This window comes from Mesitornis unicolor, unplaced genomic scaffold (genome assembly GCF_000695765.1).
Source record: "Mesitornis unicolor isolate BGI_N332 unplaced genomic scaffold, ASM69576v1 scaffold26472, whole genome shotgun sequence".
NCBI lineage: Eukaryota > Metazoa > Chordata > Aves > Mesitornithiformes > Mesitornithidae > Mesitornis > Mesitornis unicolor.
In genome coordinates, this window is record NW_010168913.1 from 12,090 (window position 1) to 30,670 (window position 18,581).

The 18,581-nt window shown below is 40.1% G+C and overlaps 1 protein-coding gene across 1 annotated transcript in view; it reads left to right on the forward strand.

Annotated features, from left to right (window-relative positions):
- The window catches only part of ACO1 (aconitase 1, soluble), a 25,135-nt gene extending 7,697 nt beyond the window's left edge, over positions 1 to 17,438 (forward strand). The window contains exons 6-20 of the mRNA XM_010179193.1: positions 1,658 to 1,797; positions 2,013 to 2,184; positions 2,615 to 2,715; positions 3,649 to 3,765; positions 5,470 to 5,629; positions 9,480 to 9,615; positions 10,131 to 10,215; positions 10,494 to 10,650; positions 11,202 to 11,326; positions 12,138 to 12,242; positions 12,915 to 13,057; positions 14,136 to 14,283; positions 14,703 to 14,825; positions 15,810 to 15,995; positions 17,231 to 17,438. Coding sequence (XP_010177495.1) covers positions 1,658 to 1,797; positions 2,013 to 2,184; positions 2,615 to 2,715; positions 3,649 to 3,765; positions 5,470 to 5,629; positions 9,480 to 9,615; positions 10,131 to 10,215; positions 10,494 to 10,650; positions 11,202 to 11,326; positions 12,138 to 12,242; positions 12,915 to 13,057; positions 14,136 to 14,283; positions 14,703 to 14,825; positions 15,810 to 15,995; positions 17,231 to 17,344 — 2,012 coding nt within the window. The 3' untranslated portion in view covers positions 17,345 to 17,438. The remainder of the gene's footprint in view (positions 1 to 1,657; positions 1,798 to 2,012; positions 2,185 to 2,614; positions 2,716 to 3,648; positions 3,766 to 5,469; positions 5,630 to 9,479; positions 9,616 to 10,130; positions 10,216 to 10,493; positions 10,651 to 11,201; positions 11,327 to 12,137; positions 12,243 to 12,914; positions 13,058 to 14,135; positions 14,284 to 14,702; positions 14,826 to 15,809; positions 15,996 to 17,230) is intronic.
- The last annotated feature ends 1,143 nt before the right edge of the window (positions 17,439 to 18,581 follow it).

Genomic DNA, 18,581 nt, shown 5'->3' on the forward strand with positions numbered 1-18,581 from the left:
TGAAATATGAATGTAAACAAAACAAGTTCACTTTATTTAAAATCATGACATCTTTGGCATAAGAAGTATCTCTTTTATTCCGTATTTGGTTGCATCTTACACGTGAAGCTCTTGTTTAGGTGTGTCACAACACGCAATAGCTGCTTGGAAGAGTGCGTCTGTAAGTTAGCCTTGTTTTTCTCCAGAATGTGAAAAGTATGGCTGGGCACAGTCCATACCACACGTGCTCAAAGTGCAGACTCTTGGATCCAGCATTTCTTGCTAGTGGCTGGTAATGCCGAACTTGCTCTGTGCCTGTCTGTCAGCTGATTGGTCATGTTTACTAACTTCACTGTTTAAAAATGATTCAACACCTAGTGAAAGGAGTGACATGACTGGATCTGTCACAGAATTATCTTTTTAATTAACATAGGTGTATCATTTTGCATAAAATAAATCAGAAATTGTTTTTCAGAACCTGTGTTAGATTAAGTGGGGCAAAAGAGTTTGAGTAGTGGTTTGGTGTGCATAAGCAACTACTACACACTATTTGTTCTAGCTCAGCATTAAGCTAGACAGAAGGTAAAAGGAGGTTTGAAAGTAGAAGATAAACATAAGAGAGACTTTCTATGGGCAGAAAGTTATAAAACTGCTGCCTAATGCCAAACTGCTAATAAATATCATGAGCTTTTTAGATTGCATGTGACTATGACATCTTGATACTTTACCTTATAAGTTTAGCAAAATGAAGTAGTTACTTGAATTGCATTCCTCTAATACTGAAGGTATGCTTACACAGAGGTTCTCACCTACACATGCCCAAGCCCTGTTGAAACTTAATAGACTTAAGAAAGATATTTATAGAGTCATAGAATCACAGAATGGTTTGGGTTGAAAGGGACCTTAAAGATCATCCAGTCCAACCCCCCTGCAATGTGAAGGGACACCTCCCACCAGACCAGGTTGCCCAACGCCCTGTCCAGCCTGGCCTTGAACACTTCCAGGGAGGGAGCATCGACAGCTGCTCTGGACAGCATGTGCCAGTGTCTCACCACCCTCACAGCACACAATGTTTTTTTAATATCTAGTCTAAATCTATCCTCCTCCAGTTTAAAACCATTTCCCCTCATTCTGTTGCTGCCTGCCCTTGTAAAAAGTCCCCCAATTTCTGTCTTAACAAGTAACTTTTCTGTTGGTATTCTTTAGAACAGTCTATACTGTTGACTCCAACAATCTTTGTTCCTTCAAAATAACTTTTAAGTTTATCTTTGGTCACCAACAGTCATGGTCTGCATACATTTCACTCACAGCACACAATCTTCAGTGCCATGTCGGTCATTCTTTGTTGATGGATTGCATAAATATAACTTTTACATCTCTTTTTGTAAAAGGCAAGCACCCTCAGAGTAAGTTACTTAGATTTACCTAATAGCCTGTCTAATGGCTGAGGAACAAGGATCAAAGTATGAAATGGAAATAAATTTAAAAGCCCAACCTTGCAGAAACTTAAGCGAAATGGGAGCCTGTTAGTAGGAAGCTAAGCCCTTTGACTGTCTGCCTTCTCTCCCCTTTCGCACTCCAAGTTGAGTAATCATCAGTCAGCTGTACTTAATGGGTTTATCTTTGACATGTTGCTATCTCTCTGAGCAGGTACATTGTATGCTCCTGTTGCCTACAGGTGTTGGTGGCATTGAAGCAGAAGCAGTGATGTTGGGCCAGCCAATCAGCATGGTGCTTCCTGAGGTGGTTGGCTATAAGCTGCTAGGAAACCCTCAGCCACTGGTAACATCCACTGACATTGTGCTCACCATTACCAAGGTAATAAACACGTCAGCTGTTGTGCCATTAGTGCCAAAAGCATGTTCTGCAGGACAGAGCCACTGTACTGCATGCTTAGGGGCCCTGTGTGTGCTTCTATGTAGCAATTTTGGGCTTTTTTTAAGCCTTATTGCTTTGTGTGTGCTGGAATCAGCTACCCAAAGACAACTTGTTTGACATCTAGCAGTGACACAGGCACTGTGTTTTTGTAACAGCACCTTCGCCAAGTTGGAGTCGTGGGTAAATTCGTGGAGTTTTTTGGTCCTGGTGTAGCCCAGCTGTCAATTGCTGATCGAGCCACCATTGCCAATATGTGTCCAGAGTACGGAGCAACAGCTGCCTATTTCCCAGTGGATGATATTAGCATTGGGTACCTGGTACAAACTGGTGAGTGTAAGAAGAGACCATGAGTTAAAGGAGTAACTGAAAGCAAGGACTTCAGGTCTGTATGGTGTAGTCAGCAATGGGATTGAATTGGGTGGACCCTTGAGGCTGTTTCTTGCTCTTAGGGACCATGTTTAGAAAGACATGAGTTTTACACAGTTATGCAGCTAACTACCTGCTTAGCCCTGCCTGAACGTAGCTTGTCCAGGTGGCTGAAGCAGAAATCTTAGTTTTTGTTTTGCAAAAGCCACTGAGTCTGCTCAGTCACTTTGTTTCTAGTGAGTCTACTACTTTTGCTGAAAGGGTCTTGTACTGCAATATACAGTGTGAACAGTGACATAGCCTGTTGCACATCTTTTTTCTTTTTCTGTCATATAGTTGTTCCTCAGTTTTATTTGCATTTTGGTTTTTTTTTTTGTGTATTTCACCTTAGGCCGTGATAAAGAGAAAGTTATGTGCACAAAAAAGTATCTTGAGGCTGTGGGAATGTTACGAGATTTCAAGAACTCCTCTCAGGATCCAGACTTCACACAGGTTAGAAACTACTTGGTTCTCTGGCTCCTTGCCTTATGCCCTGCCCTGTTTTAGTGTCGTAATTGTCTATTTTTCACAGAAACAAAGAAATAGTCGAGGGACTCCTTACCCTTTGGCTTGGTCCACACAGCTGTCTTAACTTAGGGCCTAGTGGAAAGAGTCAGCTGGCTCTCCAGGCATGAAAACTTGGGCATAGTTATAGATTTGATCTCAGTTGAGCTCTTGCTGGGTAGAAGTCCAGTCCTGACTTAAACACAGCTATGAAGATAGTGTGGATGTTGTCTGTAAGCCTTGTTCCAGTTTTACCCTTCAGTTCAGCACCTTATTTTACTGTGTGAGTCAGGACACTTAAAAGCTCTGTGTGGTAATCGCAGACCATAAAAGATGTTTTCTAGGCAAGAAAATTGAGATCTTACACTGTGTCCAGGAAACTCAAAAATATTCCTGGTTTTCTCTGCAGTAAGAATTTATCTTGTAACTTACATTTAGTTTTGCATGATTATTAAAAAACCTTAGTAAATATAGAAAGATGCAGCACACTATGGAAACTAAGTTGAAACACAGGCGAAGAACAGGAAAATACTGTAATTTCCATTTTATAATAGGTTGAATGTTTTCCCCAAGGCCAAGATGAATAGTCTGCTTTGGTTTATGCCAGTACAAGGATTTTTTCACATAATTGTTTTCTAAAAAGAACCCTGCTGCTGGCATGTAAAAGGACATAATTCTCAAAATCATCTATATTGTTTAGATGCTTTAGTCACACATTGATTTTTCTATAACTGGGTGACTTTTGAAAGTCATACATGAGAGCTGATAGGGTCTAAAAGTAGAACTGTTATTTTTCTTCTGATCAGTAAGCAAACCTGTGACTTAACTGGCTTCAACTTGTCATGCAGTGCTGAACTGCTCTCTGTTCCTCTTGCTAAATAGGTTGTTGAGCTGGATCTCCATACTGTTGTGCCTTGCTGCAGTGGACCAAAAAGACCTCAGGACAAAGTTGCGGTGTCAGATATGAAGAAGGATTTTGAGACTTGTCTGGGAGCCAAGGTAGGGACTAGGACCACTTGGGCATACCAACTAACGAACGCTCTAAAAGATGTCTGCTTTTCCAGAACTACATCCTGAGGTTAACTTCTGTAGTGTTTGTTTCCCTACTGAAAAGAAAATTAGGATATTTAAATGCAGCTTAGAAGATAGGGCTACAAAGATGATTAAGGGAGTGGAGCATCTCCCTTATGAGGAGCGGCTGAGGGAGCTGGGTCTCTTTAGTTTGCAGAAGAGGAGACTGAGGGGAGACCTCATTCATGTTTATAAATATTTAAAGGGTGAGTGTCACGAGGATGGAGCCAGCTCTTCTCGGTGACAAACAATGATAGGACAAGGAGTAATGGGCGCAAGCTGGAACACAGGAGGTTCCACTTAAATTTGAGAAGAAACTTCTTCTCAGTGAGGGTGACAGAGCACTGGAACAGGCTGCCCAGAGAGGTTGTGGAGTCTCCTTCTCTGGAGACATTCAAAACCCGCCTGGACGCCTTCCTGTGCAACCTCATCTAGGTGTTCCTGCTCCGGCAGGGGGATTGGACTAGATGATCTTTTGAGGTCCCTTCCAATCCCTAACGTTCTGTGATTCTGTGATTCTGTGATAACGTCAGCTATGGGGAGTTTAAAATTGGGGTGATGCTTCTCATATGAAGGTGTTCATGATCTATTGAATTAGTAGTTCTTTCTGATTTTAGAGCAGTCCTAGGCCTGGCATGGTTTTGACATAGACTAGGGATTTCTGAACTAGCCATGATGGGTGGTGTTAGTAGTGACAACCAAATAGCTACTGCTCTGAACTCTATGCTAACTACACAGCTCTTCAGCTTTCCAAGCAGGTTATGCCTTGAGCTCTACAAGGTAGTTTTGCATTCAGTACTGAATCTATTCAGAAGTTCAAAACAGCACGCATCTCAGTGACTCTTCTGATGTTAGTGGTAAAGACAGGGAAAAAATACTTTTCTCTACATCATCCATTCAAAAATGGTCATTGAAAGACCAAGATTTTAATTTGAAATAATATGCTGAGATATTTAAGTTTCCAAAATCAGTTTGAATCCTTACCTGATAGGGTAACTGCCCTTGTGAAAGGCAGTACAGAACTGTAGTGATGTAAATCAATTAAACTACAGCAATTCCCAATAATTCTTGTTCTGTTAAAAGTTCTAAACTCTATTAAATGACCTTATGCTTTCAGATCTCTAAGGATAATTTTTCATTATGTGAATACTGTTTTGATTTGCTTGCTCTTTGGTTTCTTTTCAACTGTCAGGCTTTTGCTTCTCAAGTCAGCTCAGTATTTTGAGCTGTTTGATATTCATGGCTTAAAAATCTTACGTGCTACAGCTAAAATCTCAGGACTAGTTTGTGTAACAAGATTATGCATGATCAGGGATATGGAGCACAGGGGAGCAGGAAGCATCTGAGCAATCTGAAGAAGGATATATTCATGCAGGAAGAAAGCACAAATGCATGTTGCTGCAAAGGCTGCCTCTTTTACCAATAAACAGAGAATAGGATAGATGCCAGAAAAATAATTTTTGTCTGCCACTTTGACTGGAGATGCAAGCCTTCACCACCAGACATAAAAATGCAAGCATGGATTTGACTGACAGATACTTCTCATTCATGAAATTTGCAGCCCATACTAATTTCCAGTAGAAATATTAATATAAACCACATCCTTTCAATTCTTACTTTCTCTTCTTACAGCAAGGATTCAAGGGATTCCAAATTGCCCCAGACCGACACAACAGCGTAGTCAAATTTAATTTTGAGGGCTGTGACTTCATGCTTGGCCATGGTTCAGTAGTGATTGCCGCCATTACAAGCTGTACAAACACCAGTAACCCCTCGGTTATGTTGGGAGCAGGTAAGCTTATTTTCTTAATGCGCAGTAATTTCTCTATGGCTCTGTCTGTGTGTCCTAAAGATAAATACGACACTGATGAGATTCTATTACAAAAAAAAACCCAGCACAGTGCTGGTTTTCAGTGCTAAAACTGAGCTTATTCCCTAAGGGTAGCAGTAGGAATTCTGGAAATGGTAGCTAAAAATGTGGGTTGAATAAAATTTATCTTATCTAAAGGAAAAGCTGGAACTGAATTAAGCAGCACCTCTGACACTTGTTCAGATGCACTGAAGCTGTTACACAGAGCTGAGAAGAGGCTATAGAAAGTCACAGGAAGAGTGGTAGTGAAGAATGGTCTACAGATTTAAGTCTGAAGGTACTCTAGTGTGGCAGCAGAGTATAAAACATAGCTAGAGGTTCATTGAGTTGTTACAGGAAGAGACTAAGGGCATGTAGGGGGTGAGTAGAGGAGGAAAATTGTGTTGTCTGGTATTTCCATCTTTCACAGTCTTGTCATTTACATCTTAACTGCTTTGAAGAAGTGGTTGAAGGTGAGCTTTGTATCCCCCACTTTCTTGGTTGTCACCATTCAGATACTACAAAACAGTAATCTGAGATGGTTGTGTTAAACTTCAGGTCAGGAGGTTGTTCATTTTTTTACCTGGCTAGTCTTAGCACAGAATTTCTCATTCCAAATATATGCTTCTGGCAACAAAATATGAATGAAGAGAGTCAGCTCAGAGGTTTCAGTCTATACTAGTCCTGTTCAACCTCCTTGCCCAGGAGCTTGGCTACATGCTCACGTATTTCTTTCTCTTCTCTGCACACATGCACCTAGACATTATCTGTCACTGTAAGATCATCACTGCATTAGGGTTTCCTAGTATGTCACACTGCTTGTAGGATGCAGGTTCATTTTGTACAAAGCTCGGAGGGGATATGCAACAGGGCAATGCAAGGGCCCTTGGCCATAGAGGATTACTTACTGTTTCAAGTCACTTAATTTGTTGTCTTTGTTGCTGTGTGGTGCTGGCAAGATCTCAGCTTGTGGACAGCCTCTGACAACCATCACTTTGTGTTTAATTTGTCGATGCGATGTTTGTCACCTGTTCTTGGGCTAGCATCTTTCTTTGGGTACTCTACAGTACTGGCAACTTGCTTCGTTCTTAAGCACAAAAGGTCTTCTCATTTCCAGCAACAAAGTCCATTATAAAATAGGATGTGGGGTGGAAAAGGAAGTGCAGAAGAGGCCTGCTCTATTTCTTATCCCTTTCAGAGGAACACAATTGCACAAAGTCTCCCATTCACCTGCCCTTGACAGGACAGCCAAATTGGCATACTTTTTTCTCCAGTCCATCCTGATAATGATCACAGAAATAGAGCTGTATCTCTTTCTTCCAAGGATCAAAAAATAGGTTTCTTCCAGACAGGCTATCTTTGCCCTGTCCTATTCCCTTAGTTGTAGGTGGGTGTATCTCTTGGGTGTGCCACCTGCATAGGAGTGTTTTGCTCCCAGGCTAATGGCATGCATTTTTTTACTCTGTGACAGTGAGGATGCTGATCTTTCAGCCTGCTTTGCTTAGTAGCTCTATTGGTTTAAAGTGCGGAGTGCTCTACAGATAGAAGTAAAATTGATACTTGGAACACATTCACTACTACTTAATGAACAGTGGCCTGAAGAACATAGTCCTAACAATCTCAGCATATGCACTCAGATTTAGTGAGTACTCTTACCTTTGCTGCCTTTCTGTACAGCGGCGCTTATGCTTTGGCCTCAACAAGAAGAGGAAAATTTATTCTGTTAGTCTCTGGTAGCTGTTTGTACACTACAGTGTTGAGAACCTCTAAGAAACCTACAAGAAACATGATAATTTGGCTTCCAGAGTAGGGTTTGGAAAAGAAAGTAAATAAAGCATACAGTGCTCCCACACTAAGTAATCAAGGTAGAAGAAATCCAAAATATGAATAGTTTTTCAGACTACCACTATATGTCCTGTGCACTAAATGATGTGCAGGGACTGTGCATCTGTGGCCATAGTGAGTGTATGCTGTAGTAGCCTTAGCAACCTAATCTGACTTTACAAAGGTGTTGGATTAAGGTTGCTCAAAGCAACTTAAGTTCTGGCATTTTCTTGCCAGATTTTAGAGTTTCACTTTGAATTCTTTTCAGAACTATTATTGGCAGGAAAACAGAAGCCAACACTTCCAAATAGCCTGTCAGGCTCTGCAGTCCTAGGATGATCATTTATTCATGGTCACATTTTCAAAAGTATCCAAGAGCTCCAGTTTCCACAGCTTCCTCTGGCAGCTAAGGATACTCAGCCATTTCAAGAATAAGACTGCTTTTAATTTTTATTTTTAGTAAGTCACTTACCTACCTTTAGGCCTCCAAATCTATCAGTGTAGGCCTTCTCACGCAACACTTAAAAGTGGAGATCTCCAGGTTATGTCTAACAGGGCTGCCAAAGAGCTGGCAAAACCAAAACAGTTTGACCTCTTCCTGTTGGAGATCACAGTGAATCAAAGCAGAGCTGATTTTTATTTTCTTACCTTAGCGAATGTGAGAGAGATACTGAGGCATAAGAATGTGAAGTTTGCATACCTGCCATTTCTCTTATGTCCATACTGGGAAAGGGCTTGAAGGATGTTTGTTTTCTGAACATTTATCTATGTATGGATAATTTGTTTAAAATGAAGAAATTCAGGATAAATATGTTTCTGGTAACACATGCACTCCAGTAAATCGTCTCTAGGTGTGTCACAAATCCAGAAGTGGTTAAACAGCACTCCTGCAACAAGCTGTGAGATAGCTTGTTTGTGACAAGGGCCAGCGTTGGTGCTCACGTCACAGAATCACACAGAATCACAGAACGTTAGGGATTGGAAGGGACCTCAAAAGATCATCTAGTCCAATCCCCCTGCCAGAGCAGGAACACCTAGATGAGGTTGCACAGGAAGGCGTCCAGGTGGGTTTTGAATGTCTCCAGAGAAGGAGACTCCACAACCTCTCTGGGCAGCCTGTTCCAGTGCTCTGTCACCCTCACTGAGAAGAAGTTTCTTCTCAAATTTAAGTGGAACCTCCTGTGTTCCAGCTTGTGCCCATTACTCCTTGTCCTATCATTGTTTGTCACCGAGAAGAGCCTGGCTCCATCCTCGTGACACTCACCCTTTAAATATTTATAAACATGAATGAGGTCTCCCCTCAGTCTCCTCTTCTGCAAACTAAAGAGACCCAGCTCCCTCAGCCGCTCCTCATAAGGGAGATGCTCCACTCCCTTGATCATCTTTGTAGCCCTACGCTGGACTCTCTCCAGCAGTTCCCTGTCCTTCTTGAACTGAGGGGCCCAGAACTGGACACAGTATTCCAGATGCGGTCTCACCAGGGCAGAGTAGAGGGGGAGGAGAACCTCTCTCGACCTACTCACCACCCCCCTCCTGATACACCCCAGGATGTCCGTCTGCTTCTGAGGGCAGCAAGTCATATGTTGACAGTTATTTCAGCGCTGGGTCACTAGACCACCACAAGTGAGAAGTTAACAAGTCTTCATTGCATTTTTTGAGAGATACTTGTCTTAAGAATAGTGTTCTAAGTTTTGAATGTCTACGTGCTGCCCCAGTGTGAGGACACTTCGTTTAATGAAACTTTCAGCAACTTTCCAGTAAATTGCAGACTGAATCTGCAGTTCGACAGAGCACTTAAGCTCTTGCTGGTTGTTCTGGGATTAGTACTGTTGGGTCTCTGTAACATTTCATTGCTGGAAATTGAGCCTTTCCTGTTTTTCAGTTACTTAATGGTACTTTTGTTAACCTCTTGATCCTCCAAACTGTCCCACTTCCATGAAAAACTGTGACTGTGCTTTGTATTTTTCAGGATTGCTTGCTAAGAAAGCTGTTGAAGCTGGATTGACAGTGAAGCCATACATTAAAACTAGCCTGTCCCCAGGAAGTGGTGTTGTCACTTACTATCTGAGGGAGAGCAGAGTTATGAGTTACCTTTCCCAACTAGGGTAAGAGTGCTTGTATTACTGTTGTCCTATGGCTGCTTAACTAAATAGTGTTGACAGCAAGCAATGCAGTAGAGCAACTGTTTCTCTATACAGCTTAAAAGAAACGGCAGGTACACTACAGCATGATCTTGTGAGAGTTAATGTGTTGCTGTTGTGCTGGCTGACATTGTGCCCTCGAGGGAGAAGGCCTCTTGTCTCCTGAAGCTTCTAGAAGACTCATGTTCTTAAGCAGGAAAAGGAGTTTTTTTTCAAGACTAATTGTTTTGAAATAGCATTAATGACACTATATTGTTGTTCATTTTGCTGGATTACACATTTCCCAGATCTTAATTCTGTGTGTTCAGACAGTCCCTGCAATGATAAAAATTGAGCATTCTCAAAAATGCTGTTTTCAGCAGCAGTTGATTTGTTAAAACAGTACATCTCAGAAGGTAACCCTAGCCAACTGCTAAGGGATTAAGCATCTCACTCCAAAATAGCTTTTTGTTCACTGATAATTTTTGTGCTCTGTCTAGGTTTGATGTGGTGGGCTATGGCTGTATGACATGTATTGGCAATAGTGGACCCCTACCAGAGTCTGTTGTTGAGGCCATTACACAGGTATGCAGCTTTTCTTGCACAGCTTATTTAGGTAAATTTTTCTCTGTTATATGCTGTTCTGAGCAGTGTTATATTGTGTGCTAACTGTCCTCAGCTGTGTGAAGTAAACTCAGTCTGTGTTCTCTTCTGTGGGAAGTGCTTTGGGATTGTTTGGAAGGAGTCCGTTTTGTGACTGTCCAGTCACTGCTGTTGCAGCACAGTGCAGCTCTGCAGACCTGCTGGGTGCGTGGAGTCTGCAGGCACCTCAGCTGCCTTTTATAGCAAACTCTCTCTTGCAGGGAGACCTCGTGGCAGTGGGTGTGCTGTCTGGCAACAGGAATTTCGAAGGCCGTGTCCATCCCAACACCCGTGCTAACTATCTAGCCTCCCCGCCACTGGTAATCGCCTATGCAATTGCAGGGACTATCCGGATCAACTTTGAGAAAGAGCCTTTGGGTAAGACAGTGTCAGGATGCTTTTTTCACCGCTTATAAACTGGTTGGAATTAAGCTCTTCAGAAATGTTTGTCCTGGGGAGATGCTTCAAATGACCGAGTACTTCTGGGATACAAAGCATGCAATTATTAAGAAATAGAGCAACAAGGAGTCTGTATGATGGAGAGAGGCAAAAACCAAGCCTGATCAGTATTCTAATTCCACAGGATCATCTTTTTGGTTATGTCTGGGTGGTAGTCTCTCATTACCAGTTTGACCTAGGAGACTTTCTTTGAGCAGGTAGTTCAGCTAGATGACCCTCAAAGATCCTTTCCAACCTAAATTATTCTATAAATTATTCTGGAAGAGCACTGGAAATCACTGAAGAAGGCACATGTACAGGCATCATCATGTCTGAGGCCCTCTTCTGTCAAACCCTTGTGGTGAAATAAAGTGTGTCTTAGAGTGTTGACAGTGTTAGAAAGAGCACATAACTAAAGGACACCATGATAAACTTTTTCTCTTCTTCTTAATGGGAAATTTATGCAACAAACATAATACCATTTTCTACAGGAACAAATGCTTCAGGGAAGAAGATTTTCCTGAAAGATATCTGGCCAACAAGAAATGAAATTCAGGCTGTTGAGCGTCAGTTTGTTATTCCTGGGATGTTCAAGGAGGTCTACCAAAAAATAGAGGTGAATTAATCCTTTGGGCAGTAGTTTGATGTACTGGCCATTCTAAGGATGTTAAATAAGCCAGTTTTGATAATGAAAAGAGCCTTTTCCTTCTGTTGCTGTTGCTTCTGTTCTGATATGTATTCAAATGAGGTGGGTTTTTTGTGGGTTTTTTGGTTGGTTGGGGTTTTGTGGGTTTTTCCTTTTTTTTTTTTTTTTTAATGGCTTCTGTTTAATTAATTGGCTCTTACAGGCAGTCATGACCGGAAAATTGCTCCTTAATTCTTTTTTCTAATGTAACATTTAGATGATGTGTTTTAAACAGTCATCCCAAACTGAATTAAAAAGTGAGATATTACAGCTTCACAGATTGTTTGAGTTATTTTCAGATGACGTGAAATTCATTTGCATTATTTAATAGTATTAACATCAGAAAAACATCTTGTACTTGGTAATGTCTTCCTGCCATCCTTTCTCAGGTGTTGAAACAAAATATTGTTAAGGTTTACATCTTAGGATGCTTAAGATTACTGATAAATACACTGGAGAATTCTGAGTTGTTATCTGTGTACATGATACAAGTTATTGTCGCAGAACTGGATGAGCAGCTCTTTTGTAAGGAAGTGAGGGTTTTTCTAACTCTAATAGCTAGAATCATTAAAAAACCAAAACAAAATCTAAAAATAATGTATGTTGCCATAAGAATTTCTGAAAGTGTTTTAAGAATACACAAGGTTGTAGCTGAAGTCAAGTTTGTAACTTTAGATTCTGAAGCAGTTCCGTTGCTTCTTAAATCTTAGAAATGAGTGGGATGACTTTGTGTGTTTTTCAGACAGTAAATGAATCTTGGAATGCCTTAGATGCTCCTTCAGATAAACTGTATACTTGGAATCCCAAGTCAACTTATATCAAGTCTCCACCTTTCTTTGATGGTCTGGTATGTATGCGCTTTCCCTTTGAATCAAGCCAGATGTGTCATGACCTTGACTAATGCTAGAGGTGAAGCAATGGGGCCCACTTCAAGGGGCCTGGGAGCATCCATCATAGCCTGTTGAGGCCTTGGTTCTCAAATGTTAGAATTACACTATTGTACTTGTTTTCATACAGAGGCATGAGTGAGTCTGAAAATTGTAAGGATTCCCTGTCACTTCCGGGCTTTTGAAAAATTTCCTTTTCCTTTTAAGCTGAAATACTTTTAAATAGCCACAAAGAAAAGTGAGTGAAAAGAACAGGAAACAATTCTGCCTGCCTGCATTTTGTACCAAATAGTTCAGATTGCTATTTCAGTATGATTTAAAAGAAAGTGCAGATTTCAATGCATGAAGATGTCTAGGAATCCTGGATTTTCGTCTGCTTTCATGCATGTACCATAGGAAGACTCAGGTATTTTTTTTACCTCATCTGTTTTCTTTATGCATGAACTTGCTGACAGACAGCCAGGACATCATAATTTGTTCAGGAATCTAAACATTTTTAATAGGCCTGGGTTTTTTAATTTCTTCTAACTTGTATAAGAAAGGAGCCTTAATTTTGAAGTTTGCACTTTTGAGAAAGGTCAAGGAACTCTGTGTCATATTTAATGATTTTGTTTGTATTTATGACTGTTTAGACTTTGGCTCTTCAGACCCCAAAAACTATAGAAGATGCCTATGTCCTGTTGAATTTTGGGGATTCTGTGACAACTGACCACATATCTCCAGCTGGGAATATAGCAAGAAATAGTCCTGCAGCCCGTTATTTGACCAGCAGAGGGTAAGCACTACTTGTTATAAACTGGGGAGAGAGGAAACAAGCCACAAATACTTTATACCATGTTATAGGCACACATATCTGCTGTCTGTTCACATATGCTTGTGCACCTTGACAAATGCCTGGAGAGTATATATAAAAGAAGAAAAAAAATATCATTTCTTTGCTGCTTCAGAAGCTCTCTCCAACGTAAGAAGCATAGAGTGTGCATGTCTATTACATTGGAGAGAGGGCTAGCTTTCAGGCTAGTTTTTGCAGTACACTTACTTTTGTTACTTTTATTAATAAATAAAAGAATCTGTATTTGTATCCCTATTGAAGCAAAATTATCATGGTTCTTAATGCCAGAAGTTTATTTTATGCTCACTTCTAACATGTGCAACTATTTAACAGATCTAGGCTATTAGGAGCTATGCAGAAGTTAAGGTTTCAGTGCAGCTGCAAAAGCTGACAAAGCTATTGTGTTTGGAGTCCGAACTGCTGTAATATGTTGGTCTTTTTCTGTGGCCAGCTTGTCAGTTTAGTACTCAGGGTACATTCTGTACATCTTTAGTTTACTGGTTAGGCTGCAGTGTCCCCTCATTCTGATATCACTGCTTGCAAATGACCTTTTTCTTCCGTAGCTCTATTGCAGCAGGGGCTCTCTCTGCCATTTAGATATTTAGCACAGTGGTGTCTCTACTTTTGTTCTAGGTGCTATGGTAGTATAAATAACAAGGACGATTTTCAGTAGCTAGCTATTAAGAAAAGAATTGTATTGCATCCTCTGACCTAACATGAAGTATATCCTTGCATTGCTATTGGATACTGTTTTATAGGGCAGAGGATGAGAATACTGTGGAAGCTGTTTCCTGAGACCACGCTGTAGACAGGCTTCTGTTTTTTTAATGTAATTTTTTTTTTCCAAAGAAATGTTGGAAGTAGAACTATCAGCTAACTGGATGCTACTGCCATGATGGGAACTGTGTACATATCTGCCTCACAAACGCCTCAGTTCACGGCTTTTTTTTTTAAAGCACTAAGTGCTTCAGTCTAAAAGCAACACTTTCTTTTTTTTCTTTTTTTTTTCTCCCCTCAATAGCTTGAGTCCTCGAGAATTCAATTCTTATGGCTCCCGGAGAGGAAACGATGCTGTCATGGCCAGAGGAGCATTTGCAAACATTCGCTTGGTGAACAAATTTATTGATAAACAAGGACCTCAGACTGTCCATTTCCCTTCTGGGGAAACAGTAAGTACTCTTGCTGCTCTAAACTGAGGCTTATTGGCAGTAGAGTGTATTAGTACTGACTTTCCTTTGTACGGCTCAGGTCATTTACTTAACTGCCTTGTAAGTAAAGCTAATGAGAGGACAGAAGCAGTATTGACCCAGGGAAGCAGGTCACACATACCTACATAATGTGGTGCTATCTGACGTATCAGTGGAGAGTATAAGCACTGTAGAAGCAGTAGCGGAAGGTGCAGGTTTGTGTTGGGAGTGAGATCAGGCTAGAAGTCACAAAGCACTGTATGGTTAGTATCCTTAAAGTGCTGCTTGGTGGAAAATATGGTCTTCAACTGTTTATGTGGGGACACTTTTTTCTTTGTTTCCCTGGAACTGTGCTTCCATCACTAAGAAAGTGCATAAAGCGTTTGGCATCTTCATTCCAGCTGGATGTGTTTGATGCTGCAGAAAGATACAAGCAGACTGGGCATCCTCTGATTGTGCTGGCTGGGAAGGAATATGGAGCAGGAAGTTCCAGAGACTGGGCAGCTAAAGGACCATTCCTCTTGGTGAGTGACTGCGGTAAACTAGAAGGGGGACAGTACTTAAAAGTGTGTTCATTTGTCAGGAAGACCAGCTTATGACCAACATCCTGCGTAGCTTGTTCTCACTTTTGGCAGCAAGAGCTATTTTGAAATCTCAGCTGCCTCCAATAGCCACAGTAGAGTTGCAAAAGCTATTTAAATATTAATAGATACTGTTCAGACTGGAAGGTTTGACTTATCTTCTGCTAGAAATCCACAAGACCACACTAAAAAGGCCAGTTTCTTTACTTCTCCTTCCCAATACCCAGTAAATCTTGGGTCTGTTTCCAGCTGCCTCCTTCAGCTCACTCAGCAAGGAAGATATTAAGTGTAAGAGAAAAGTAGTATCAGTGGAAAAGAAATTTAGTGTGGCTTCACCATGCAGATTGCAGGTATGCTTAGCAGTTTTTGTAGGAGCCTAACTGTGAAATACCTGTTTTGTTCTTTGTCTGTCCTACCCTGCACCATTTACCAGCCCAGACTCTGATTTAAGCTTTTTGTGTGGAATTTGTGAAGGCAGTAGTGTGTTTATTATTAAAGTTTTAGGAGCATTGGTGTTTTAGATTACATTCGCCTCAGTTGTGGTTTTTTTCCAGTGGTGTTTTTTTTGTCTTAACTGTATTAACTTGTAAAAAATAAGAAATTAATTAAACCACATCCTGGAGGGCAACACTGAATTAGCAAGAGTTACAGAAATGACTAGTGGTGCTCTACATATGACACATTAAAGAAGCATGCAGAGTTCTTGAGAAAGTGTAATTTTTTGACAGTCAGACTTCTTTTAGAGGTGTTTGAAAGTTAACATATAATCAAGTCATCCTGGATAGCCTGCTGTCATACAGACCTGCTGGCTCTCCCAGTAGGTCGGGACTAGTTGAGGGCACCACAGACATACCGATTTCCTTCCTATGGGCACAGGAAGACTATCGTGAACCATGAAGATAACTGTACCTGTTGTGTATTTCCCAGGGTGTCAAGGCTGTGCTTGCTGAAAGCTATGAGAGAATTCATCGAAGCAACCTAGTGGGGATGGGAGTGATTCCTCTGCAGTATTTACCTGGAGAGGATGCAGGGACTTTAGGACTCACTGGACAGGAGCGTTACACTATTATCATTCCTGAAAAACTAAAACCGCAGATGAATGTCCAGATTAAGGTATGAAATACCTAATAGCTGAATTTTCTGAATCACTGTAATTTCACTCAAAATTAACTATCTCTTCAAGCAATGTGGTTTCATATGGTAGTAATCTTCTATTACTTGAGGAAAGGAGAAGAATTGAGATAGTGAAAGGGATGATAACAGTCATCATAGTAAGGGTTTGCTATCATGGGATATAAATGTAGCATGCCAAAATTGTTTTATTTAGCACAAAGCAGTCCTGTATTTTGGACCAGCCTTTCAAACTTCACTATAAATTTTTCTGTCTCACTAAATGTTTAAATCATAATAGAAAGTGAACTGTAAGTATTAAGTTAAATACATTAAAATTAATTAATTTAAAATTAAAATAATTCATAATTCAACTGACAGAATATTGAACAATGCAGCATTCAAAGTGAAGTTAAAGTATACCCAGTATAAAATCTGGTTAAACTTCAGGCTCTGTATTTGAAAGACTGCTTTTTTTGTCTAGTTTTGCCTCCAAACCTGTGTCCTTTCTTGAAAAATATTAGCATGTACGATAAAAATTCTGTATAATAGCATCAAAGTCTACTTTTTTAATGCAGTTAGCAAAACAGTCTACCTATTGCATGTTCATTTAATGCAGGTGGTCTCCCTGGATTAGTTTCTAACAGCAATTGCTTATATGTGCCTCATTAACTGCCCTGAAATGGAGAAAGCATAGATCCCAAAGTGTTGGTCAGCTTAGGAGTCACAGATCAATATTGTGCATTCACCTGGAATTACCTGACCAGAGACGTCTTCAGGAAAACACAATGGTTTTATACACTTCATGTCTTTGAGCTTTTCTGATACCCAAACACTAGGCCTCAGAGAAAGCTAATTAAATTAATATTGCTGTTGTACCTAAGCCAGAAGAATTATTACACAGAACATCAGGAATTAGTATAACCACTTGAAAGGATGGTCAGCTTTCATGCCTCTAGGCTTATTTAAACTATAAATATAAATGAGGCAGCAATGCAAGGAGGCTTCATACTGTGTTAATTATGGTTTGTTTAAAACCACTTTCTTCTTAAGCCAGCTGGCTGTAGTCTAGTGTGGAAAGAAATGCTGTTGTCTGGTGCCTGTTCAGTTGAGCTTTCTATCACAATTTCTTAAGGATATATAAGATGGCAAAACTATTGTAATTGCCCTTATTTTACTATGATGTTGTGTAATATTTTGAAGGTTCTCCTGCTGTAATGACTTTCTTTCACCAACAGCTGGATACTGGGAAAAAGTTCCATGCCATCATGAGATTTGACACTGACGTGGAGCTCACTTACTTCCACAATGGTGGCATTCTGAACTACATGATCCGTAAAATGGCATCCTAATCAAAAACATTAAGCAAAAACATCCAGGTAGAAGACTGCTTCTGATGAGCGCAGTATGGTAACTATAAATTTGAAAGCGTGAACCATACAGTGAACAGCTTTTTCATGGATTATAGTAGAAGGCTTGTTTACAATGCCGAATTATTCTGTGTATCAGGAAACTGGACATGCCCAATTAAAGTAAACAGCATTTGTTGTTTGTATTGTATGGTGGTTGGCTTGACTTACCTTAGAATACAGTGCAAAAGTCATTAAAATACTGCTGGAATCTGTGGAACTGTTGAAGATCATGTGATGATTTCATATATTTGGTCCATTTAGTTTGACTTTTGAAGTGAAGTTCTATACTCATATCAGTGGTCCAAAAATTAACTGACAGTATAAATAATAATTTTTATTCCTTCCTGATTACCTGATACTGACTTGCTTTCTTGATCAGTTGACCAGAATCTGAATCTAATACTGAAATTAATTATTTAGCTGTTCATTAATTCTAAAGAAATGTGAAATTTGTTGTTTTAAAATCCAAGCCTTTGTGGAAAGGTGGACCTATTGGGGATATTTCTAATATTTCTAATGGATAAAATTAAATTTATTTTCAATAAGTTTTGTGGTTTTTGTCATGTTATCCTCAGAACCAGGATGCAGAACAAAACGTTGACTTTAAGCTCTTCTCATTGTCCCTGTAAGAGCAGAGTCATACAAGTCTTGACTTCTCATATTGTAATTCCTTTTTCTTTGAATAATCTGTATGAGACAGTAGGAATATAAATACTGTCAGATACTGGCAGTCTTCTATAAGCAAATAGAATACTGCTGTGATGTACTTCCCTCTGTTTTGTGTCCTCAACAGGACAATCTACCACGATTTAAAGAGCCTTGTCAGCAATTGTTATGGAATTTAGCAACCAGTGATTACACTAGTGCATTCACTGAAGTCAGTGACTGCCCAATCCACAATACCACATGAATCTATTTACAGTGTTAACAAATATCCTCTTACTGAGAGATAAACAAGGTTATAGTACTAATTCTTACTCTTAACTGTATTTAGAGCAGCTGCCACAACAATTAACACAGTGGAGAAATTCTTTCAAAGTTATCTCCTAATGTGCTTTTAGTACACTCAGCTCCAGCTGTGTCTAGAAAAAAAAGTTAAAATAGTAAGAATTGAAGAAGCTTAAGGATAGGATAGATATTGCACTTGTCGTGGTTTAGGCACAGTGTGCAACTGAGC